Source organism: Chionomys nivalis, chromosome 22 (genome assembly GCF_950005125.1).
Source record: "Chionomys nivalis chromosome 22, mChiNiv1.1, whole genome shotgun sequence".
Taxonomy (NCBI): Eukaryota; Metazoa; Chordata; class Mammalia; order Rodentia; family Cricetidae; genus Chionomys; species Chionomys nivalis.
Genome location: NC_080107.1, coordinates 52083994 through 52111092, shown reverse-complemented (window position 1 = coordinate 52111092; position 27099 = coordinate 52083994). Strand labels below are relative to the sequence as shown.

General features: G+C 38.9%; 1 protein-coding gene across 1 annotated transcript in view; it reads right to left on the bottom strand.

Annotated features, from left to right (window-relative positions):
- LOC130864374 (uncharacterized) overlaps positions 1-24854 on the bottom strand; it is a 44568-nt gene extending 19714 nt beyond the window's left edge. Inside the window, exons 1-2 of the mRNA XM_057754632.1 lie at positions 24761-24854; positions 17541-17698 (exon numbers count right to left, since the gene is read on the bottom strand). Of these exons, the coding sequence (XP_057610615.1) occupies positions 17541-17698; positions 24761-24854 (252 nt within the window). The remainder of the gene's footprint in view (positions 1-17540; positions 17699-24760) is intronic.
- Positions 24855-27099: the final 2245 nt, after the last annotated feature.

Below are 27099 nucleotides of genomic sequence, written 5' to 3'. Positions count from 1 at the left end.
TTTTAAATGTTTTAATAACTTAGGGTTTTTCAAGACAATGAGACATGTCTGCTCCTGGCAGCACCAATCTACTTCAAGAGGAAGATGGGCATCGAAGAGGCTCCTTATGGAATTTGTTAGACATTTGGGCAAGAAACTGCTCTTGCCTGGACTGCTGCATAAACTGGACACAAAGAATCCGTAGAGAGAGGACTGCTGAACTTGCCTAAAGGTGAGATGATCTTTCGGGGTTCCTGATTCATGAAAGAGTCTGTGAGACATTCTGCAGGACACAGCAGATAGTGACTGAACTGCCTTTGAAATTTACTGCTTCATGGAAATGTCTGCTGGAAACTATGGGCCTGTAGGCCGAAGATGGATGCCCCAATGGTACAGAGAAACTTTGGGTGACTGTCAAGGCAGCAAGATGTCTCTGCCATTTCTAGAGTTTGAAAGTTGCTTATTTCTTGTTTGCTTAGGTAATATTGTATCTTTCTGGAGTCTTTGATGGAGTTGAAGAATAGTTATAGTTATAGTTTTCCTTAGTTATGATAAAGATAAAATAGATGTAAATATTGTAATTTTTACTTGATAACTGTTTTGTTATATGTAATTTTGCTATGTTAAAGTTAAAGCCTTCTTTTTTTTTTGTTTAAACAGAAAAAGGGGAAATGATGGAGGAAGATCATTGGTTAAAAAATAAAGAAACTGCTTGGCCCTCATAGGTTAGAACAGGTGGGTTGAGTAAACAGAACAGAATGCTGGGAGGAAGAGGAAGTGAGCTCAGACTCGATAGCTCTCCTCTCTTGAGCAGATGCGATGAAGCTCCGACCCAGGATGGATGTAGGCTAGAATCTTCCCTGTAAGTGCACCTTGGGATGCTACATGCATTATCAGAAATGGGCTAGCCCAGGTGCGAGAGTTAGCCGAGAAGAGGCTAGATAAAATGGGCCAAGCATTGTTTAAAAGAATACAATTTGTGTGTTGTTATTTTGGGGCATAAACTAGCCAGGCGACCAGGAGCTGGGTCGCAGGGACACAGCCCGCAGCTCCCACAACACATAGCAATCACCTTGCAAAAAATTTAAGTCCAAGTATATCAAAAACCTCAACATAAAACCAATACACTGAATCTGATATAAGATAAAGTGGGCAATAGCCTTGAATGCATTGAACAGAGGACAACTTCCTGAATAGAACAATAACATAGACACTAATATTGAGAATAAATGGGACCACATAAAACTGAATAGTTTCTGTAAGGCGAAGGATATGGTCAATAAGACAAAACAATAGCCTACAGAATGGGAAAAGATCTTTATCAATGCCCTGTCTGACAGAGACAAAACAATTATTTCCAAAATAATTAAAGAACTCAAGAAACTAGACATCAAAACCACAAATATTCTAATTTGAAAATGGGGTACACATTGAAACAGAGAGTTCTCAATAGAGTATTCTCAAATATCCAAGAATCACTGAAGGAACTGTTCATCATCCTTAGCAATCAAGGGAGTGCAAATCAAAATGATTATGATTTTCTATCTTATATATGTCAGGATGACTAACATCAAAAACACAACTGACAGCTTCTCCTGGAGAGGATTTGGAGCAAGGGGGAACACACTCTTTCATTACTGGTTGCAGTGCAAACCTGTACAGATATCTCAAGAATCATTATGACAGTTTCTTAGAAAATTGAGACTTGATCTACCTCAAGATTCATCAATGCCACTCTTGGTCCTACATGAAAAGGATACTCCATCCAATCACATGGACACTTGCTCAACTATGTGTATAACAGGTTTGTTTGTAATAGCCAGAAATTGGAAAAAAAAATAGATGTCCCTCAACCAAAGAGTGGATAAAGGATATGTGTTACATTTATACAATGGAGTATTACTCAACAGTTAAAAATAATGTCATTAAGAAATTTCCTGGCAGATGAACGTAACTAGAAAATGTCCTCCTAAGCGAGGTAACATACTCCAAAAAGCAAACATGCTACATACACATTCATAAGTGGATATTAGCCATAAAGCAAAGGAGAAACATGTTGTAATCCATAGTTCCAGAGAAGCTAAGTATTAAAGAAGGCTCAATGGGGATACATAAACACACAGTGAATGGAAATACAATTTACACTGCCTTGAGTGGGGGAGGGACATGGAAGGGATAATGGGATGAGAACAGAAGGAATCAGGTGATGTAGCTTGGATGGAGAGAGTACTAGGAGAGACAACTGGAATCTGGGAACATCTCTGAGATCAGATAGAAACCTGGAGCAATAGAAAGTCCCAGGAATCTAAATGGCCCTAGCTAAGACTCCTAGTAATGAGGTACATGGAGCCTGAACTGGCCAATTCCTGTAACCAGGCAAGACTTACAGTGGAGAGATTGGGACACCAACCCAACCACCAACCCTTTGACCTACAATTTGTACTGCCTACAAGATGTGCTGGGGTAAAAATGGCACAGAAATTTGGGGAGAGATCAACTAATGATTGTTCCTATTGGAAATTTATACTCTAAAAGGTAGTTTATTTCTGAAGCCTGTGACCTAAAGGCATAATACCACAGAGATCTACCATAGAATCAAATTTCGATTTGATTTGATATCAAATATAAAATTAAAAAGTCAATGAAATGATTCCTAATGCTTTCTGTTATACTCATAGCTTGGTTCCTAATCCAACTGTCATCAGAGAGTGTTCACCCAAGAACTGAAGAGAACAGATGCAGAGACCCATAACCAAACATTAGACATAATTCAGACAATCCTATGGAAGAGGGAAGGAAGAATTTTAGGAGCTAGAAGGGTAAAGGACACCACAAGAAAACCCACAGAATCAATTAACCTGGGCTCAAATGGGCTTACAAGATCAAACAGATACCCAGCAAGGATGCATGGGACTAACCTAGGCCATGTACACATATGTTACAGTTGTGTAATGTGGTCTTCTCTTGAGACTCCTAACAATGAGACTCCTAACAATGAGACTCTGTTTCCTGCTATAGAGCCACATTCATACTCTTACTACTGTATTGTCTCATCTAGTCTTACAGAAGAGAAGATGCCTAGTCTCACTTTAGCTTGATACACATTGACTGGCTGATATCCATGGCAGGCCCACCTTTACCTGAAGAAAAACAGTGGAGGAGAAGAAGTGGATGGGAATGGGAAGAGGAAAGGTGGGGTGTAACTGGGAGGTGAGGAGGAAGGGAAATTTTGTTTGAGATGTAAAAACAAAACAAAACAAAAAAAAAACAGAAGTAAAAAAGCAAAAGAAAAAGCTGTAGTTTTAAAAAGTGAATTAAATGGACCATGCAATTCTGATGTCATATTGGTCCCTAAATATGCCTTGCATGTATAGGTGACATAAACTAGAAGGGTCATAACAACATTTCATGAAGGATGAGAAAATGGAAAAATATAATAATAAGATTTTAAAAATAGACTTCAATGACATAACAAAGCACATAAACACAAAAGACACATTTTATGGATAACTGTCAAACCAAATTTGTATATTCAAAATATCCAGATATAATAATATGAACATTTTCATAAATAGAATAAAGAATGAATTAATGTTAAATGAAATCATAGTTGCCTCATTAGATGTTAATGATGTCATAATGATAGAACACTGATCATTAGGTCCTTTTAACAATAATGGTTTATGTTGATCTGTTGTCCATACACACATCCAAGGCCCATGCACCAGGAAGACACCAGTATGATGAACAGATATGTGGTGGAGAAATAGGAAAGAAGGAGAAGTGGGGTGATTTGTATACTTTGGAGAGAAGTGAATCTGAAGACACATGTCTATGTTGAGGGACACATTGATTTGGGTGGCCTATATTGTCGCATGGGGCAATGCGATATCCAGGCCTGTGTTGCCATTAAGAATCATGTCTGTATCCATAGCCATACTACAGATGGGGTTTGTGTTGATGTCCATGGCCAGTGTTATCACCTAAGTTCACACAGATGTTCAGGCCACATTGGTGTCCAAAGGACAAGATACCACCGAGGCCATGTTAATCTGGGCCATGGTGATGTCCAGGCACAAGCTGCAGATGAGGGCTATTTCTGGGTCCATGAACCTATTGAAACTGTCATCTGTGTGTATTTATGCCTATCACCCATGTTACTAGGGGCCATGGGATAGCTAGCCCTACTGGCCTGGTCTCCAGAGAGTTGGACCTGTCCCTCAAAAGCTGGCTCAGTGGGAGAACTGCCCACAGGAAAATTTGCCCCAATGGAATGGGCATGGGAGAACTGATCTTTGATGTCCCAGAGAGAACTGACCCCCTATTACTGGATACCACAAGGGGAGAGTTGGCCCCACTCCCCATCATGCTTGTGGGAGAAACTGACCCCTATGGTATGGACCCAGTAGAGCTGGTCCTGAACCTCACCTAAGAGGGCCAGTTTTGTAGAGGCCCAGACTGGCCATCTGAGCTACCATCAAGGCACACATGCAGGACTTTGAATTGGCTCATAACAACATCTACCCCACCTATGACATTTTGTGGTACCAGTCCTGCAAAACCATAGCTGCAGGATGTAAATGATTCAATTGCAACAGCAGATATCTGAAAGAAGTTTCTGTGAGGGTCCAGTATTAATGGTGTACCAGAATCCAGAGATTTTGAGACAGTCTCAACAATTAACTGCAATGAACATTTGCAAGTAAAGTTGTTTGAGTAAAAGGGTATACTGTGTGACACACCTAAACTCTCAGGGACACTACAACAAATGAATGTTAGAGGTGGGAAAGATTGAGAAGTGAAATGTGTATTTATCTTTTGCCAGATAAGGCTATAAGGGTAGAGAGGGGAAATGAGTATGATTGAGGAGTATGATGTGAAACTCCCAAAAATATAATTAAAATATGTTAATAAAAAGAAAGATTCTCTCTTTCCCCTCTCTCCCTCCCTCCCTCCCTCCCTCCCTCTCTCTCTCTCTCTCTCTCTCTCTCTCTCTCTCTCTCTCTCTTTTTCTCTCTCTACATCTTTGTACATTTATTCTTTCTCTCACAAGACCATAAAGAAAGAAGGCAGGTTTTAACATCTGGAAGCTGTAAATAAACTATATCATCATAGACTTCTAAACCCAGAATTGCATGTAATTGAATTTCTATTGTTTATTACACCCACTCTTTGATATATTGTTATAGCATCCTCAAACAAATAAGTCCTTTGTGTACATGAATAATTCTATGTATTTCAGAGATTAATACACATATAAATAAACTATGAGAAGTAAACTGGATTCAATGGATTACCCACAACACGGCACCACCATTTTTGTCTTTACAAAATTAATCCATCGCTTCTACACTACACATCAGGTCCTCTTGACCTGCTGAACACTGAAAGGGGTTCAGTCAAGTTTCAATACATGTTTAAGAACTGTGGCCATTCTTTCTCAATTGTTGAACACCATAATTTACAGAAACTATATTTCAATTTGTGAAAAAGTCAATTGTTATTAAGGGGATAAAAGACATGTGCTTGGTTACCACATCTCAGAAAAACAAAAATTGAAACAAAACAACTAAAAATGTGACCAGGGAGATGATTCTTAAGAAAAAAAGGCACTTGCCCCCAAATCTAACAGTATAAGTCTAATTCCCAGGACACACACTTATGTGGGATTCCCTCTGTATGCTGTGAATATCATTGGATAATCCTTATAACACCACAAAATATAAGGACTTTTATGATTCTGCATGTTAGAGAACTTGGTGGGTCCAACGAGTCCCACTTTGGGTGAGAAACAGACATACCAGGCAGACAGACCTCATTTGGGAAGTTTTATTAAGTGAAAGGGAATGGAAAAGAGAGGAAGCAAATGGGGGAGACTGGCCTCTGTGGGCAGGAGTGGTAGAGGGGAAAAGTCAGAGGAATAAAGAGATTAAGAGACAGGGATAGAAAGAGGAAGAGAGAGACACAGAGAAAGAGAGAGACAGACAAACACCTGCCTGCCTCTATAGAGGAGTGGTGGGAAAGAGAGAGTGGGAATGGACAGAGCTTGTATCTTAAAGAGGGCATGGCCCTTGCACAAAGACTAAGTAGTGACTTAACAGCATAGGAAACTGGACTGGCCAGGGTACTGCCTGAGTCACATCCTGCCAGATGACGGGGCAGGTTAGCATAATGCCTTTATACTAAGGATAGTAGCAATTCCAGTAGGTCTGACATCCAGACATAAGTACACACACTAAATAAATAAATACATGTAAATTATTCTTCATATATTTCAAAGGCTACAGAATATGACATTTAAGTGTTTTAATAATTTAGGGCTTTTTATGACAATGAGACACATCTGCTCCTGACAGCACCAATCTACTTCAAGAGGAAGATGGGCATCGAAGAGGTTCCTTATGGAGTTTGATAGACATTTGGGCAAGAAACTGCTCTTGCCTGGACTGATGCATAAACAACACAAAACCCACAGAGAGTACTGCTGAACTTGCCTAAAGGTGAGATGATCTTTCGGGGTTCCTGACTCATGAAAAGTCTGCGAGACATTCTGCAGGACACAGCAGAAAGTGACTAAACTGCTTTGAAATTTCCTTCTTCATGGAAATGTCTGCTGGATACTATGGGCCTGAAGGCCAAAGATGGATGCCCCAATGGTACAAAAAAACTTTGGGTGACTGTCCAGGCAGCGAGATGTCTCTGTCATTTCTAGAGTTTTGGATCTCTTGTTTGCTTAGGTAATATTATATCCTTCTGGAGTCTTTGATGGAGTTAAAAAATGGTTAGTTATAGTTATAGTTTTCCTTAGTTATGATAAAAGATAAAATAGATATAAATATTGTAACTGTAATTCTTGCTTGATAACTGTTTTGCTATATGTAATCTTACTATGTTAAAGTAAAAGCCTTTCTTTTTTGTTTAAACAGAAAAAGGGGAAATGATGGGGTGGGTCTTGTATTTATCTGTTGCTTTCATTGGTTAATTAATAAAGAAAACTGCTTGGCCCTGATAGGACAGAAAATTAGGTAGGCGGAGTAGACAGAACAGAATGCTGGGAGAAAGAAACCGAGTCAGAGAGTCGCCATGATTCTCCCACTCCAGACAGACGCAGGTTAAGATCTTTCCTGGTAAGCCAGCTCGTGGTACTACACAAAATATTAAAAATGGGTTAGATCAATATGTAAGAGCTAGCCAAGAAGAGGCTGGAACTAATGGGCCAGGCAGTGATTAAAAGAATACAGTTTCCATGTAATTATTTTGGGGCATAAGCCATGCGGGCGGCTGGGTGCCGGGGACACAGTCCTGCCGCTCTTATTACAACAAGCAACTAAAGTGCATCCTAAGAAACATTAAAGAATTAGGAGAATATGCAGGAAGGAAAGCTAGAGAAAATTTGCTCAGCAACTGTTAAGTCTATTAGAGAGTATGTGACTGTCCTTGTCAGGGATTCCATTGTGTTCCCCCAAGTAGTTTCTTTGTGCACATTTAATTTTGGCTAGATCCATACCTGCCCCCTTTCCCCCATATCCATCACTACACTACATACCTGGACACTTCTGACCCCAGGATTTCATCTGTTTAATTTTATTTCACCTCAGTTCTAATATCCCTCTTCCTAAATACATCCCCAGCTAATGTGCAGTTTGTAGTTTCCTAGTCTCCATATATACTCTATGTTAAATACACAAAAGAAAATGTGTGGACATAGGATATGAACCTCAAATGAAAAAGACCATCAGTTGTTTGGTTTTTGCAACCTGGGTAGCCTTATCTAGTATAATTTCTCATTCATTTATACATTTACCTGTAACGATCATGGTTTTGTTTTCTTTTGCAGATCATTAATATTGCATTGAACATATATACTATATTTTGCCATTTTCCATTGGTCACTTGATAGACTTCAAAATTGATTCCATTTCCTCAGTTCTGCAGTGAACAAGGAGTGCAATTGTCCCTGTAGTAATATCTGAAATACTTGCTGTATATTCCCAGGATTTGTATAGCAGGGTCATAGGAAAGATCTATTTTAGTCTTTGAGAAATACCCACACTATTTTCCAGAGTAAGAGCATCATGCATTAATACTAGTTTAATATTTTTTTTGTTTTTGAGACAGGGTTTCTCTAGAGTTTTGGGGCCTATCTTAAAAAATAAAAAAAATTGTTTTCTTCCAATCTACCCTGCCCACAAGCCCACCTTTTCACCTGTGAGGTCCTTGGAACCCTGCAACACAGGCTGCTCAAGTGCTGAGGGGACAAAAGAGGTGAGTCAGCAGCCACAGGCCCAGACATCAGATGCCCCACTCTCTGGGACCTTACCAGTGGAACAGAACAGAGGGGCCCCTCCCCAACTCCCTAGGCTTTTCTGGCCAGCCATCAGGGAGTGTTCCTGCTACTGGACTTTCCTCCAACCCACCCTGCCCCCAAGCTTGCCTTTTCACCTTTCAGGTCCCTGGAACCCTAAAAAAGAGCTTGCTCCAATACTGAGGGGACCTAAGAAAGAGCAGACCAAGAAAAACTCCCAAGTACTCAAACAGCCACAGCAAAAATCAGACCAACATGCCAAGACACTGCTGGCCTCATTTGAAGAGATGGGTAGGAACCAATACAAGGCAATAAAGACAACATAAACCAAGGGAAGGCTGGATATGGAAAAGCTGCATAAACAAATAGGAACTACAGAGACAAGTATAACCAACAGAATAAAAGAGATAGAAGAAAGAATCTCAGGCACTGAAGATACTATATAGGAAATAGACTCCTTGGTCAATGAAAACATTAAGTCCAACAAATTCTTAACACAAAACATTCAGGAAATCTGGGGCATCATGAAAAGACCAAACCTAAGAATAATAGAGGTAGAAGAAGGAGAAGAAATCCAGCTCAAAGGCACAAAACACATATTCAATAAAATTATAGAAGAAAACTTTCCAAACCTAAAGAAGGATATTTCTATGAAGGTACAAGAAGTTTACAGAACACCAAATAGACTGAATCAAAAAAATTTCCCTCACCATATAATAATCAAAACACAAAACATACAGAGTAAAGAAAGAATATTAAGAGATGCAAAGAAAAAAGGTCAAGTAACATATAAAGGGAAACCTATCAGAATTACACCTGACTTCTCAATGGAAACCATGAAAGCCAGAAGGTCTCTGTACTGCAGACACTAAGAGACCATGAATGCAAGCCCAGGCTACTATACCCAGCAAAGCTTGCATTCACTATCAATGGAGAAAGCAAGATATTACATGACAAAAACAGATTTAAACAATACGTATCCACAAATCCAGCCTTACAGAAAGTACTAGAAGGAAAACCTCAACCCAAGGAAGCTAACAACACCCACAATAACACAGACATCTGATAATCCTCCACCCACACAACCCAAAGAAGGGAAACACACAAACACTAAAAATAACTGGAGTTAACAACCACTGGTCATTAATATTGCTTAATAACAAAGGACTCATTCACCTATAAAAAGACACAGGTTGAGAGAATGAATAGGAAAACAGGATCCAGCATTCTGCCATTTACAAGAAACACATCTCAACCTCAAAGACAGACACTACCTCATAGTAAATGGTTGGGAAAAGGTTTTCCAATCAAATGGACCTAAGAAAAAAGTGGATGTGGCTATTCTAATATATAACAAAATTGATTTCAAACTAAAATCAATCAGAAGAGATGGAGAAGGACACTTTATACTCAAAACAGGAACAATTCATCAATATAAAGTCTTGATCCTGAATATCTATGCTCCTAATATAAGAGTACTCACATACGTAAAAGAACGATTACTAAAACTTAAATCACACATCAAACCCCACACTCCTCTCTCAAAAATGAACAGGTCAACCAGACAGAAACTTAACAGAGAAATGAGAGAACTAACAGATGTAATGAATCAAAAGGACTTAACAGACATCTATAGAACATTCCACCCAAACAGAAAAGAATATACCTTCTTCTCAGCACCTCATGGAACCTTCTCTAAAATTGATCACATGCTCAGTAACAAAGCAAACATCCAGAGATACAAAAGAAAAATTGGAATACTCACCCATGTATTATTGGATCACCATGGAGTAAAGTTAGAATTTAACAATTCTATCCCCAGAAAGCCTACAAACTCATAAAAACTGAACAGTCAACTACTGAACTACCCCTCAGTCAAGGAAGAAATAAAGAAAGGAATTAAAGTCTTCCTTGAATTCACAAAAAAGAAGGCACAACATATCAGAACCTATGGGACACTATGAAAGCAGTGCTAAGAGGAAAGTTCATAGCACTAAATGCCCACATAAAGAAAACAGAGAAAGCTCACATTAGAGACTTAACAGCACAGCTGAAAGCTCTAGGAAAAAGAGAAGCAGGCCCATCCAGGAGGAGTAGAAGACTGGAAATAATAAAACTGAGGGCTGAGATCAACAAAATAGAAACACAGAAAACAATACAAAGAATCAATAAAACAAAGAGCTGGTTTTTTTTTGACAAATCCTTATCCACACTAATCAAAAGAACACCCAAATTAACAAAATCAGAAATGAAAGGGGGGGACACAACAACAGACACCGGGGAAATTCAGAGAATTGTTAGGTCTTACTACAAAACTCTGAGCTCTTCAAAATTGGAAAATATAAAAGAAAAGGACAACTTTTTAGATAGATACCATATACCAAAATTAAATCAAAAACAGGTTAGCAATTTAAATAGACCTATAAGTTGTGAGGAAATAGAAGCTGTCATCAAAAACCTCCCAACCAAAGAAAGCCCAGGGCCAGATAGTTTTAGTGTAGAATCCTACAAGAACATACGAGAAGAGCTGATACCTATACTCCACAATATGTGTTCCACATAATAAAAACAAAAGGGTCATTAACAAACTCTTTATGAAATTACAGTTACCCTGATATGAAAACTGCACAAAGACTCAAGCAAGAAAGAGAATTACAGACCAATCTCACTCATGAACATTGATGCAATGGTATCGGGTTTCCTTGTCTATCTTTTGTTGTCCTATAGTCATTGGTCCAATGTTGGCCTTTGACTCACCTCCTACATATACCAGAAGGCTGAGTCCTTCTATTTCTGTCATTCCCAGAGGAGGCATTATTCCTAGAAATCAGTTGTCTACAATCCCTTCTCATATGTCCCATTCCTACTACAATTAAAATGTTTGGTATTTTGATGTCTTCTCTTGCCACTGAAAATTGCTTTTCCTACCCAAGCTTCAGTACCATAGTCAAATGTCTTGACATCCATTGTATGCAAGACACATTAATCCATGGTTGCTAATATGATCTTTAAAGGTCCAAGGATCCTTTTTCATGCTATGTTGGTATTCTCATAAGCCAAAGATTCAGTTATTATACATCTAGCTTTTGGGTCAGTTATCCCTATTTCTACAGCCCTAATTAGCCTTTGCAAAAAGTCACTAAAAGGTTCTCTCTGACCTTGCTTAACCTTAAGATATAGTTCAACTCTTTTTCCTAGTTCTTGAATTCTGTCCCAAGCCTTTAAAGCTGCTGTGGTACATAGGGAAAGGGTGTGGTCATCATAGAGAGCTTGATCCTGATGATCAGAGTAAAGACCTTCACCTAGAATTTGATCTAGGGAAATCTCAATTCCTTTCACTTTTTTCTTGTTACTCGAAAATTTTTGCTTCCTCTTTAAGAAAGCATCTCTATTTCTATCCATTTGCATGCAAAATTCAAGATGTCATTGTTTTTTATCACTGAGTAGTACTCTAGTGCATATATATTCCACACTTTCTTTATCTATTCTTCCATTGACGGGCATCTAGGTTGTTTCCAGGTCCTGCCTATTACAAATAATGCTGCTAAAACATAGTTGAACAAATGCCTTTGTAGTAAGATAAGGCATCTCTTGGGTATATTCCCAAGAGTGGTATTGCTGGATCCTGGAGTAGGTTGATCCCAAATTCCCTGAGAAGCCACCTCACTGATTTCCAAAGTTGTTGTACAAGATTGTAGTCCCACCAGCAATGGATGAGTGTTCCCCTTACACCACATCCTCTCCAGCAAAAGCTACCTTGGTGTTTTTGATTTTAGCCATTCTGACAGTTGTAAGATGGTATCTCAAAGTTGTTTTGATTTGCATTTCCCTGATCGCTACGGAGGTTGAGCATAACCTTAAGTGTCTTTTGGCCATTTGAATTTCTTCTGTTGAGAATTCTCTGTTCAGTTCAGTGCCCCATTTTTTAATTGGGTTAATAAGGATTTTAAAGTCTAGTTTCTTGAATTCTTTATATATTTTGGAGATCAGTTTGATGTGGGGTTGGTGAAGATCTCCCAGTCAGTAAGTTGTCTTTTAGTCTTAATGACAGTGTCCTTTGCTTTACAGAAGCTTCTCAGTTTTAGGAGGTCCGATTTAGTCAATGTTGCCCTTATTGTCTGTGCTACTGGGGTTATACGTAGGAAGTGATCTCCTGTGCCCATGTGTTGTAGAGTACTTCCCACTTTCTCTTCTATCAGGTTCAGTGTGTTCCAATTAATATTGAGATCTTCAATCCATTTGGACTTGAGTTTTGTGCATGGTGATAGATATGGGTCTATTTTCATTCTTCTACAGGTTGACATCCAGTTATGCCAGCACCATTTGTTGAACAATGACATCTTGAATTTTGCATGCAAATGGATGGAAATAGAAAACACTATCCTGAGTGAGGTAACCCATACACAAAAAGCTGAATATGGTATGTATTCACTCATAACTGGATTCTAGCCATAAATAAAGGACATTGAGCCTATAATTCATGATCCTAGAGAAGCTAAATAAGAAGGTGATCCCGAAGAAAAACATATAGTTATCCTCCTGGATAATGGAAGTAGACAAGATTGACAGGCAAATATTGAGAGCTCGAGGGTGGGGGTTGGGTGGGAGTGAGGGGAGATGGGGAGAGAAAAGTGAGAAGGGGAGGATGGGGAAAGGTGGGGGGAATGGTGTGGTTGGGATGGAGGAAGGGTGGATATGGGAGCAGGGAAGTATATATATTAATTAAGGGAGCCATTTTAGGATTGGCAAGAGACTTGACTCTAGAGGGATTCCCATGTGTCCAAGGAGATGTCCCCAGCTTGTTCCTTGGGCAGCTGAGGAGAGGGAGCCTGAAATGGCCCTATCCTGTAGCCAAACTGATGAATATCTTGCATATCACCATAGAACCTTCATCTGGTGATGGATGGAGGTAGAGACAGAGACCCACATTGGAGCACTGGACTGAGCTACAAAGGTCCAAATGAGGAGCAGAAGGAAGGAGAACATGAGCAAGGAAGTCAGGACTGCAAGGGGTGCGCCCACCCACTGAGACGGTGGGGCTGATCTAATAAGAGCTCACCAAGGACAGCTGGACTGTTTAATGAATAAAAAATCTGCCTTGGCTGGTGATAGGGCAAAATAGAGTTTGGCGGGAAAAACTAAACTGAATGCTGGGAGAAAGAAGGTGGAATCAGGGGATGCAATAGGGCTGACAGAGGGGAAAGGTATGAGTTGCCAGCTGGAACCTTGCTGATAGGCTAAAAACCTCATAGTAAAATAAAAAGTAATAGAAGTGGGTTAATTTCAGATATAAGAGTTAGCCAGAAATGCACTTAAGCTATTGGTCAAACAGTATTGCAAATAACAGTTTCTGTGTGACTCGTTCAGGAGTCTGGGCAGCTGGAAAGTAAAAAAGCCTTCTCTTGCAGCAAATTGGCACTCCAATGTGTGTCACTTAAATACACATAAAACTTAAGAAATCTTGAAAAGGAAGTCTAGAAACAAAAAAACAAAGTTTAACATAGCTTCTTGTTCTGTTTGCTGGTGGCTCCTTTAAGAGATATCTTCCTGATTCAGCAGTACCAAAAAACTCCCAAGCAAATAAACAAACAAAACATGTGGATTTAAAACTGCAGCACAAGCTGCTGTGGCTTTTTCAAGAAGCTGAGCACTTGAGTGGCCTTTGTGAGCCCAGGTGCCTGTATGCCCACTTGGGGCCAGGAGGAAAGTAGCGGAGATCATACCCATAGCTCAGCACTCCCCAACTAGTCAGGCAGCAGAATCCAGTCTATTACAAGTGTACAAACAGGAGAGCATGGTGGATTCCTGGCATCATACACAGAGGTATTTTCAGGCCACAAAGTGTGCTATATGGCAGATTTAGCTATTATTCAGATAAAAAGGGTTTATGTGCTGCATGCTCCTTCTCAGAATAAAAGTGGTGAGTGTGGCTCCAACCTCGCAGTCACAGAGCTGGCAGTAATGATACCTCAGCCATTTTGAAAAGCAAAGAGAAGCAGAGCCAGCACCCAGGGCTGCTGTGACCAACCTGCTTACCATTTTAAAAGCTCTCCAGGACAGAAAAGGATTACAGACACACAATAGGACAGATTCAGATATAAAAGAACTCTAAATGGGTCACAGTGTTAGATAAATGTATGTAGGCTTGGGAGAGAGAAGAAAAATAATAAAGAGACAGTATATGTAATATAAAAGAGTACAGACAGTCATAGATTAAAGGAGTAAAGATATTAAAATATATATTAAACTTGTAGAAAAAGTAATAGAGTAAGAAAAATAAGTCACATAAAAATGGAAAATACACAGTGTCTGGATTATGTATATTATTGTGCTTTCTTTGAATTTTTTGACTGTAGAGAGACATTTGATTCTGGAAACTGCTAAGCTAATGAACATACATATTTTAAAGGTATCATGACTTCAGAATTTGGGTCTAAGGATATGTTGCTTTGGAAAAGAGGTTCTTCTTTTGTTTCCACAGAGGATGCAAACCTCTAGATTGCTTTCAGACTAATGTGGTTTGATGGGGCAAGATCCCCCAAAAGGTTGTCATGAATACCCCCAATAATTACTTTGCCCAAATAAAAGCAGGAAGCAGTTTGGAGAGAACTATGCCCAACATTCCCAAATATTGTTTGTAAATGTTTCTTTACATTTCAATGGGAATATGCTAAAGCCATTTGCATTGGTATGGATCTTGCTCTATTGATAAAAGACTTAGGTCAATTTTATTATCTGTATAATTCTACTCTTGATTAAGATATTGTATTTGTACAGCTCATTTAAAAATGTAATGTATAATTAAAAAATACAGGTCAATAAATAGTCATCTAAAATAGTCAAGCTTGTAGTTACGTTAGTTAGATTTTCAAGATATATAAAGATATATTTCAGTTAAATGTATTCTTCAAATCTTTCAGAGACCTATAGAATATGGCATTTAATATATTTTAAGAACTTAGGACTCATGACAATGAGAAACAACTGTTCCTGGCGGCACCAATTACTTCAAGAGTATGATGGGAATCAAAGAGGCTCTTTATTTAGGGAGTTTGTTATTTGGGCAAGATGCTCTTGTCTGGACTGCTTGATGCTATGTTGTATGAACTGGACATGTAGGACCCACAGAGAAATGACTGCTGAATTTGCCTAAAGGTGAGATGGTCCTTTGGGGTTCCTGCTTCATGAAAGAGTCTGCCAAACATTTTGTATGATACAGAAGAATGTAACTGATAAACTGCCAATATTGGAAGAACTGGTTTTGAAATTTTCTGCTTCATAGAAAAGTCTGCCAGATACTATGGGCATGTAGACTGAAGATGGATGACCCAAAATTACAGAAGAACTTTGGGTAACTGTCTAGAATTTTGGAAGTTGTTTACAATGTACTTGCTGTTATCTTAGGTAATATTCTTCTGGAGTCTTTGATTGTGTTGAAGAATAGTTATAGTTATAGCTTTTCTTAGTTATGTTAAAAAGATAAAATAGATATAAATATTGTAACTGTAATTCTTGCTTGATACCTAGTTAAAGTTAAAAACCTTCCTTTTTATTTAAACAAAAAAGGGGAAATGCTGTGGGAAGTCGTTCTGTACATGTGTTGCTTTTATTGGTTAATAAATAAAAAATCTACCTTGGCTTGTGATAGGACAAAGTAGAGATAGGTGAGGAAAACTAAAGTGAATGCTGGGAGAAAAACATAGAATCAAAAGATGCCATGTAGCCACCAGAGGGGAAAGACACAAGCTGTCAGTTGGAACCTTGCTGGTAGGACAAGAGGCTCATGGTAAAATATAAAATGATAGAAATGAGTCACTTTAAGATGTAAGAGTTAACCAGAAATATACTTAAGCTATTGGCCAAATAGTATTGCAAATAATATAGTTTCTATGTGATTATTTCTGGAGTCTTGGTGGCCAGGAAATGAACAAGCCTTCTCCTACAACAAACTGCCTACTAACCCTTACTCAAGAGTTGACCCCTGCACTCAGGAGAGCTGAAACCACCCCTTACCACAGGTGAGGAAGTGCTGACACTGGTGCAATGAGCATGTGGAGAACCCTCTACTCCCTTGCCTGAGGTGGGCAGCCCCAATGGCTGGGACTGAGCAGCTTAGCTACCTCCTAGGCCCACTTTTAGGGTCTTGGGTGGCCCACCCCAGTACCTACACCATCTATAACCAGCTGGAGCTTGTAAAGGGGATGGTCCTTTAAAATGTTACCCACAGGATCTCCAAGACCAGGGACAGCCAGGAGAAATAAAAGAGGAGTTTTGGTGAGGATACAGTGATGATGGTATACCAGAAACTAAAGTCCTTAATTGGGTCCACGACTCATTGCAAAGAACATTTGCTAAGAAAGTTATTTGGGCAATGTAACTCTCTGCTCCCAAATGAGACCAGGATGAATGAAGAGGTATTAGTCAGTTTGAAAAGAAGGATAAGAAAAAAGTGCTCCTTTTCATTTGTTTTGTTCCTGGTGGTTCACTTGCTTGCTTGTTTTGTTTTGTTTAGATTTTTTAAATTTAATTTTGTGAGTACTGTAAGGGTAGGGGAGCATATAGGGGAGACTGGGTTGTAAACAGAATTAGATTGAATAATAGAAAATTCCCAAAAAATCAATAAAGAAATTATGTTAAAGAAATAAACTTAAAAAATAAAAAAGTAGAGTAAAAGACAACCAAAAAATGAAAAGAAATCGACAAATTCCTTAAGGAATGTCAAGAAAATCAAACAGGTGAAGGAAACTATTCATGACATAAACATAAAAATAAAAACAATAAACAAAACACAAGCTGAACAAATTCAGAAGAAAAAATTTGGGTAAGCAACAAGAACTATAGACATATCACCAAAAGAATTCAAGAGATGGAAGAGAGACTCTCAGGATTTGAAGACACAATAGAAGAAATAGAACCATCAGGCAAAAAAACTCTAAAAAAGTCCCAATAGGGAGCCTTGGCCTGCTTTGCACTTGAAGGAGGAGGGTATATGAATTCCCCAGCTGTACATCATTGTTCTCTAGGCCCTAGATACTGGTGGTAGAATATACTGCGCCCCAAACCACAAAAATGCCCCTGACACCTGGCAGCGGCCTCCCCGCAACCTTAATCATTCACATTAATGACCACATAAGTGATCCTGGTAGCTATGGCCCCACCTACACCTGGTTGAGGTGAGTGTCTGGGCTCCAGGATAGATAGTCCTGCTATCTAGGCCTTATCCACCTGAGGGCACATCTCATGCCACACCACCCACACTAAAGTCCCAGAGACCTTGTAGCAAACTCTCCATATCCCGGTCATCACATGCCACATCAGGGACCACCAGAGGAACTGCTCCAATTGCACCTGGAGAAGCAATCACCTTATTGCACAGGTCACAACTGCACCAATTGGTGAACAAGGTAGCCCCAACTGAATCAATGAGAAAAAGAGATGGGTAGACAACAGTGTAAGAATACACTTAACAACATAAAGAGGAACTTGTGGTTCTCCGATGGCAAGACAGGAATATCCCAACAAAGGTGAAACAGAAGAAAATGCCCTTAAAATAACTTTATGGGTATGATAGAGGGCCTTAGAGAGGAAAAGATAAAAAAGTTAAAAATGCAGAGGAAATGATAAACAAAAATGGGAAGAAATCAACAAATCCCTTAAAGACAGCAAAGAAAGCCAAGAGAAAACAATCAAACAGGTAAAGAAAATGGTTCAAGAATTGAAAAATGAAATAGAAGTAATAGAAAAAACACGAACTGAGTGGATTCTGGAAATGAAAAATTTGGGTAACTGATCAGGAATGATAGTTGCAAACACTTGTAAAGGAAACATTACTGAAGCTTAAATTTCACATTAAACTCCACACACCAAATACAAAAGAATATACCTTTGTTTCAGTACCTCATGGAACCTTCTCTGAAATCAAATACTCGGTAACAAAGCAAACTTCAAAAGATATTTAAAAAACGGAAAAACATCCTATATCTTATCAGATTACCATGGCCTAAAGATAAAATTCAACAACAATTCTAATTTCAGAAAGCCTACAAATTCATGGAAATTGAGCAGTGCTCAAATGAATCACACCTGGGTTAATGAAGAAATAGAGAAAGGATTAAAGATTTACTAGAATTCAATCAATATTAATGCACAATATACCCAAACCTATGGGACACCATGAGAGCAGTCCTAAGAGGAAAGTTCATAACACTAAGTATCTACATAAAGAGAGTAGAGAAATCTGACACTAGTGACTTTTCATCATACATAAAACTGCTAGAACAAAAAGAAGCAAACTCACTCAGGAGGAGTAGATGTCAAGAAGGAATCAAACTGAAGACTGAAATCAAGAAAATAGAAACAAAGAAATCAATACAAATAATCCAAGAAACAAAGAGCTGGTTATTTGAGAAAGTCAATAAGATAGCAAACCCTTATCCAAACTTATCAAAAGGCAGAGAGATTAAAAATTAATAAAATCATAAATGAAAAGGGGACCATAACAACAGACAGTGATGAAAACCAGAGAAATACTTCAAAAACCTATACTCCACAATATTGAAAAAAATCTAAGAATTGCATAATTTTTTGGATAGGCACCATGTACCAAACTTAAATAAAGACCAGATAAACAATCTAAATAGACCTATAGCCCCTAAGGAAATAAAGTAGTCATCAAAAGTCTGCCAACAAAAAAGCCCAAGGCCTTGATGGTTTCAGTGCAGAATTCTACCAAAATTTCAAAGAAGAGCTAATATATATATATATATATATATATATATATATATATATATATATATTCCTCAAATTGTTCCACAGATAGCAACAAAAGGAACATTGCCAAACACTTTTTATGAGGCTACATTTACCCTGAAACCCAAACTACACAAATATGCAACAAAAAAGAATATTACAGACCAATCTCACTCATAAATGTGGATTCAAAAATGCTCAATAAAATGCTGACAAAACACATCAAAATACCAATATCAAGTCCAAAACACATCAAAACATCATCCACCATGATCAAGTTGGCTTCATTTCTAATATACAGGAATGGTTCAGTATATGAAAATCTATCAATGTAATCCATATAAATGTAAACCATATAAATAAACTGAGTGAAAAAACCATACGATCTTCTCATTAGATGCTGAAAAATATTCAACAAAATAAAACAGCTCTTATGATAAAAGTCTTGGAGGGATCAGGTATACAAGGAATGCATCTAAACATAATAAAAACAATACACAGCAAGCCAACAGTCAACATCAAATTAAATGCAGAGAAACTCAAAGTGATTCCACTAAAATCAGAAACAAGACAGGGCTCTGCACTCTCTCCATATTTTGAACATAGTACTTGAAGTACAGGCTAGAGCAACAAGACAACAAAAAGAGATGAAGGGTTTACAAATGGGAAAGAAAGAAGTCAAACTTTTATTACTTGCAGATAATATGATAGTATACATAAATGACCCCACTACATCCAGTAAATTGGGAGGAGACAAGATCAATTAAAAAAATCAGTAGCACTCCTATATGCAAATGATAAACAGACTCTAAAAGAAACCAGAGAAACATCACCCTTCCCAAATAACATAAAATATCTTAGGATAAGTCTTACCAAAGAGAAAGGCCTGTATGACAAGAACTTAAAGTCTTTGTAGAAAGAAACCAAGGAAGATATCAGAAAAGAAATGTATCTCCCATGCTCTTGAATAGGTAAAATCAACATAGCAAAAATGGTAATGTTTCCAAAAGCAATCTACAGATTTAATGCAATCCCCATTAAAATCCCCACATAATGTTTCACAGACCTTGAAAGAAAATACTCAACTTCATATAGGGAAAAAAAACTAGGATAGCCAAAACAATCCTGATCAATAAATGAACTTTCATACTTTCATAGGTATCACCATCCCTGACTGCAAGCTCTATTATAGCGCTACATTGATAAACAACAACAACAACAAAAACAGCTTGGTATTGACATAAAAACAGACAGATAGACCATGGGATCAAATTGAAGACCATAATATTTATCCAAACACCTATGATCATTTGATTTTTGACAAAGAAGTTAAAATTATACAATGGAAAAAAGAAAGCATCTTCAACAAATGGTGCTGGCATAACTGGATATCAACATGTAGAAGAGTGAAAATAGACCATATCTATTCCCATGCACAAAATTCAAATTCAAATGGATCTCAACATAAATCGAGCCACACTGAACCTTATAGAAGAGAAAGTGGGAAGTAACCTTGAATGCATGGGCACAGGAGACCACTTCCTAAATATGGGAGTAGTAGCAGAGACACTGAGAGCAGTAATAAATAAATGGAACCTCCTGAAACCGAGAAGCTTTGCAAGGCAAAAGACACAGTCAATAAGACAAATGGCAACCTGATGAATGGGGAAGATCTTTACCAACCCATCACAGACATAGGACTGATCTTCAAAATATACAAAAAAAAAAAAAAAAACCCTCAAGAAACTTGACATCAAATTAATCAATAATTCAGTTAAAAATGTGGGTACAGATCTAAACAGAATTCTCAACAGAAGAATTTCAAATGGCCAAAAGATACTTAAGGAACTGCTCAACATCCTTAGCCATCAGGGAAATGCAAATCAAAATGACTCTGAGATACCATTTTACATTAGTCAGAATGGCTAGAAACAGAAACACCAATGACAGCTTATTTTGGAGAGGATATGGAGTAAGGGGACAACTCCTCCATTGCTGATGGGAGTGCAAACTTACACAGCCACTTTGGAAATCAATGTGGTGGTGACTCAGAAGATTCGGAATCAACTTAACTCAAGACTTAGCAATACCACTCTTGGGCATATAACCAAAGAATGCTCAATCATACTACAAGGACATTTACTCAACTATTTTCATGGCAGCACAATTTGTAATAGCCAGAACCTGGAAACAACCTAGATGACTCTCAACTGAAGAATGGATAAAGAAAATGTGGTACATTTACACAAGAGAGTACTACTCAAATGTAAAAACAATAACATCTTGAAATTCACCTTCAAATGGGTATAAATAGAAAAAAACTATCCTGAGTAAGGTAACCCAGACCCGGAAAGACAAGCATGGTATATACTCACTCATAAGTGGGTATAAGATTCAAAGCCAAAGATAACCAGTCTATATAGTCCATAACCCCAGAGAAGCTAGGTAACAGAAACATATATGGTTTCTCCTGGGAAGGGAAAATAGACAAGATCTCCTGTGAAAATTGGGAACAAGTGGGTGGAGGAGAAGGGAGAAGAGAAGGGGAGGGGGAATAGAGAATGGAGCACATGAGGGAATGGGATGGTCGAGATGAGAGTAGGAGAGAGGGAGAGAAAGGGAAGAGAATCTTGATTGAGGAAGTAATTATGGGGCTAGCAAGGGACCTAGCACTAGGAAAATTCCCAGGAATTCATAAGGGTGATCCCAGCTAAGACCCTAAGCAATAGTGTGGTGGATGATGGACCTGGTCTTCTCCTGTTATCAGATTGATGACTATCTTAATTGTCATCATAGAGCCTTCATCCAGCAACTGATGGAAGCAGATGCAGAGAGTCACAGTGAAGCACTGGGCTAAGCTCCAAAAGTCCAGTTGAAGAAAGGGAGGAATAATAATATGTGAGAAGAGGTGAAGACCCACTGAGACAGTTTACCTCAGCTAATGGGAGCTCACTGATTCCAGAATAACAGCAGGGAAACCAACACAGGACCAAACTAGGTCCTCTGATTGTGGGTGATAGTTGTATCGCTATGGGGCCACTGGCAGTGCAGGCAGAATTTATCCCTATTGCTTGAACTGTTTTTGGAGCCTATTCTCTTTGGAGGGATACCTTGCTCAGCCTAGATATCGTGGGGAGGGCCTTGGTCATCCTTCAAAGTGATGTGCTAGACTTTGTTGACTCCCCAGGAGAAACCCTATGCTTTTGAGGAGTAGATGGGGGATAGGGAGGTGGGGAAGGTGGAGGAAGTAGGGGGAGAAGAGAAAGTGGGAACTGGGATTGTTATGTAAAATTTCAATTAAATAATAATAAAAAGCACTAGTGGGACAGGCATAATATAAGGCTGCATATTTATAACTAATAAAATGTTTCTGTGCCCTGATTTGGGGGCTGATGGGTAGCTCAAAAGAAAAATCCTATTATAATTGGTAATGTATTTTTCCCAAGACCCAGCTATACCAATCTCAGGCATGTACCCAAAGGATGCTCTACTATACAACAAAGACACTTGTACAACTCTGTTCATAGCAACTTTATTCACAATAACCAGAAACTAGAAACTACTTAGATATTCCCCATTCAAATAATGGATAAAGAAAATGTGGTACATTTGCACAATGTACTATTGAGTAAAAATAATGATGTTAAAAATAATGACATTAGGAAATTTGCTGGCAAATAGGTGGAACTAGAAAAGATCATCCTGAATGAGGCAACCCAGACCCAGAAACACAAACATGGTATATAAGTGTTCATAAGTGCATATTAGTCATACAGCAAAGGAGAAACGTGCTACAATCATAGATGCAGAGAAGCTAAATAAGAAGAAGGCCTCAAGAAGGTGGGGGATGCAAAATCTCACTGTGAAGGGGAAATAGAATGTACATTGATAGTGGATGGGGAGAGGGGCATGGAAGAGAGAATAAGATGGGATCAGAAAGGATTAGGTAAGAGGAGGATAGCAGAAGAGAGTACTGGGAGAGACAACTGGTATCTGCTAGAAAACCAAAGCAATAGAACTTCCCAGGAATCTATGTGGGTGACCCTAGCTAAAACACCTAGCAATGGGGGATGCAGAGATTGAACCAGTCATCTCCTATAACCAGTCAAGTCTTTCAGTGGAAGGACTGGGGCAGCAAACCAACCACAAACACTTTGACCTACATTTTGTCCTGCTGACAAGATGTCCTGGGGTAAAGATAACATAGACATTGTGGGAGTGACCAAATAATGTCTGTTCCATCTAAAGAGCCATGACCTGAGAGGCAGTTTACCCTTAAGGGCCAAGATACAAAAAAAGTAATACCTTAGAGACTAAACATGACTGGCAAAAAAGTCAGTGAACTGATTCCAAATTATGTTCTGCTATTCTCATAGATTTGTGACTAGCCCAGTTGTCATCAGAGAACCTTCACCCAGCAACTGATGGGAACAGATGCAGAGATCACAGCCAAACTTTAGGCAGAATTTTGGGAATCCTGTGGAAGAGGTGGAAGAAGGATTATAGGAGTCAAAAGGGCCAAAGACAACATAAGAAAACCAACAGAATCAACTAACCTCACCTCATAGAGGCTCAGAGAGACTGAACTGACAATCAGGGAGCATGCATGAGCCTGACCTAGGCCCTCTGCATATATCTGACAGTTGTATAACTTTGTCCTCTTGTGGGACTTCTAACAATGAAAGAAGAGGCTATCTCTGACTCTGATGCTGGCTTTTAGGACCCATTCCTCCTACTGGATTGCCTCATACAGTCTTAATAGAAGAGGAGATACCTAATCTCATTACAATTTGATACACATTGACCAACTGATATCCATGGAGGAACCTCTGTACCTGAAAAGAAACAGTGGATGAGAAGTAGAAGATTGGGAATTGGTAGGAGGGAAGAGAAAAGAAACTTTGGTTAGGATGTAAAAACAAGAATACAAATAAACAAAGACAAAAAGGAAAAGGGAAAGCTACAGTTTAAAATTAAAAGAAAGAAAATGTGGGTCGATAAGGGTCATGCAATTCCACTGTCAGATATGTCTTGTATGTTTAAGTGACATACATTAGAAGGGTCATAACAACATTTTACGACAGTTGAGGAATAAAAAATAATAAGATTAGAAATATAATCCAATATCATAACAAAGCACATAAACACAAAACAAACATTTTATGGATGACTTTGCCAAACCTCAATTTGAAACTATCCATTTCTAATGTGAATGCTTTCAGAGCAGAATAAGAAATTAATTAAATTGCTTAAACTAATTCATAAGTGCCTCACTAGTTGTTAATGATGTCATAATGATAGTACACTGATTCAAAAGTATTGAGGTCCTTTAAAGAAAGAAAGTTTATACCACCCAGTTGTTCCTCTACACAAACACCCGCAGCCCCTGCACCAGGTGGGCACCTCTACAGTGAACAAGTATGTGGTAGAAAAATGGGATGGATGAAGAAGTGGAACAGTTTTTGCACTGTGGCGAGAAAAAGAACTGAAGACATAATCATAGTAGTGGGGAACAGGCTAATATTGGTGGCCTAAGCTGCCATTTGGGGCAGTGTGATGTCCAGACTTGTACTACCATCAAGGACCATGTCTCTGAGTCTGTAGCTCTACCAAAGATGGGATCTATGTTGAAATCTATAGCCAATTTTACTACCTACAGTCACACAGATGCCCAGGATCTAGGCCATGATCTGAGGCCACATTGTTGTCTAAGGGCCATGATGTCACCCAAGGCCATGGTGAACTCCAGGCCAAAGGTGTAGCTGAGTGTCATGTCTGGGTCCATGATCCTAAAGAAACTGGAGTCTCTGTTGCTGTCCATGGCCCGTGTTGTCACTGGGGGCCACAGAATAGTTAGCCTTTTGACCTAGGTACCAGACAGTTGGCCCTGACCCTCAACAGCTGTCTTAGTGGGAGAGCTGCCCCCACTCCCAGAAGAACTGACCCTAGTGGTATGGGCATAGTAGATCTGGCCCTTAGTGGCCCAGAGAGGGGTCACAGCAAGGTGAGAGCTAGACCCACACTACACCATGAGTGTGGGAGAAACTGGCTCTTATGGTGTGGGCATAGGAGAGTTGGTCCTGACCCTCTCCTGAGAGGGGCAATCCAGTGGAGGCTCAGATGACCAAAACAACTACCACCCAGGCACACATCTGGGGCTTTGGGTTGTCCAACCCCATCATCTATCCCATCTTGACTGGCTAGAAGGAGCAGTCTTGTAGAATTGTAGCCTCAGGACCTCTATGACACAAAGGCAACTGCAGGATATATGAGAGAAGTCTCAGAAAGGGTCCAATTTTAATGGTGTATCAGAAGCCAGAGGCCTTGAACCAGACCAGAAACTCAGTGCAATAAAAATTTTCAAGTAAAGATGTTTGAGGAATAATGGTATACCACGTGACATACCACAGTTTCCAAGTGCGCTGGGACAAATGAAAACATGATAGAGAGGTGGGAAAGACTAAGGAGTAAAGTGTGGATTTTTTTAGTATTTCTCTTTTTGATGGGTAAGGCTATAAGGATAGAGTGTGGAAGGACTAGGAAATAAGTGGGATTAGGGTACATGATATGAAATTTCCCCCCAAATCACTAAAATATGTTAATAAAAAAGAAAGATGGTTTTCTCTTTATTTTTGTACCCTTTTGTTTTCTGTTACATGAGCATATAGAAAGGAGGTAGTTACTAACATCCAAAAAGTTAGGAATAAACCACATCATCATAGATTTCTAGATCCAGAACTATACATAATTGAATTTCTTCTGTTACTGACACCCAGTCTCTGGCATATTATTATAAAATCCTCAAGCAAATAAGTCATATATGTACATTAGTAAATCTATATATTTTAGAGGTTAATACACATAGAAACAAACTATGAGAAATAAAATAAATTCAATGGATTACCCACAGCCCTGCACCACCATTTTTGCCTTTACAAAATCACTCCATCCCTACTACTCTACACATCATACCCACTGGACCTGCCTTGCACTTACAGAGCTTTAGTCAAGTTTCAGTACATGTTTTAGAACTGGGGCCATTCTATCTCAACCATTGTGTGGTACTTTACAGGAAATACATTTCAATTTGTGAAAAAGTTGATTATTACTAAGGGGAGAAAAAAAATCACGTGCTTGGTTACTGTGACTCTTAAAAAAAAACATTTTGAGTAAGGTAACCCAGATTAAGAAAGACAATTATCATATGTACTCACTCATAAGTGGTTTTTAAACATAAAGCAAAGAAAATCAGCCCCCAAATCACAATCCCAGAGAACCTAGACCACAATGAGGACCCTAAGAGAGACATACATGGATCTAATCTACCTGGGAAGTAGAAAAAGACAAGATCTCCTGAGTAAATTAGGAGCATGGGGACCTTGGAAGAGGGTTGAAGGGGAGAGGAGAGGTAGGGAGAAAAGCAGAGAAAATGTAGAGCTCAATAAAAACCAATTAAAAAACAGCTAAAATGTGACCAGTGAGATGGTTCCTAAGAGAAAATACACTGCCATAAAGTCTTAGAACATAAGTTTGAGCCGCCCCAGGACCCGCAGAATGGAAGGACAGTAGCAATTCCAACGTATCTGACATCCAGGTGTGAACACACCCATGAAATAAATAAAAAACATGGAAAATCATTAAAACAAATGAAATGCATGGCAATAAACAATAAATATTTAGGAGAATATATGGGAAAGAGAACTGGAGAAAATTTGCTCAGCAGCTATTAAGTCTTTTAGACTGAAAGTGACTGTCCTGGCCAGGATTTTTCTTGCCATGATAAAACCATGACTGAAAACAACTTGGGAAGGAAAGGTCTTATTTCATCTTACACAAGCAAGATACAGCCCATTAATGAGGGAAATTATAGCAGGGACTCAAGCAGGGCAGACAGGGACATGGAGGAAGGAAATGATGCAGAAGCTATGTAGGGTCTGCTGTATACATGACTTGCTCTGCCTGCTTTCTTATGTAACCCAGGACCACCAGCCCAGCTATGGCATCACCAACAATGGGAAGGCTCTTCCACGTAATCACTAAACAAGACAGTACTCCACAAACTTGCC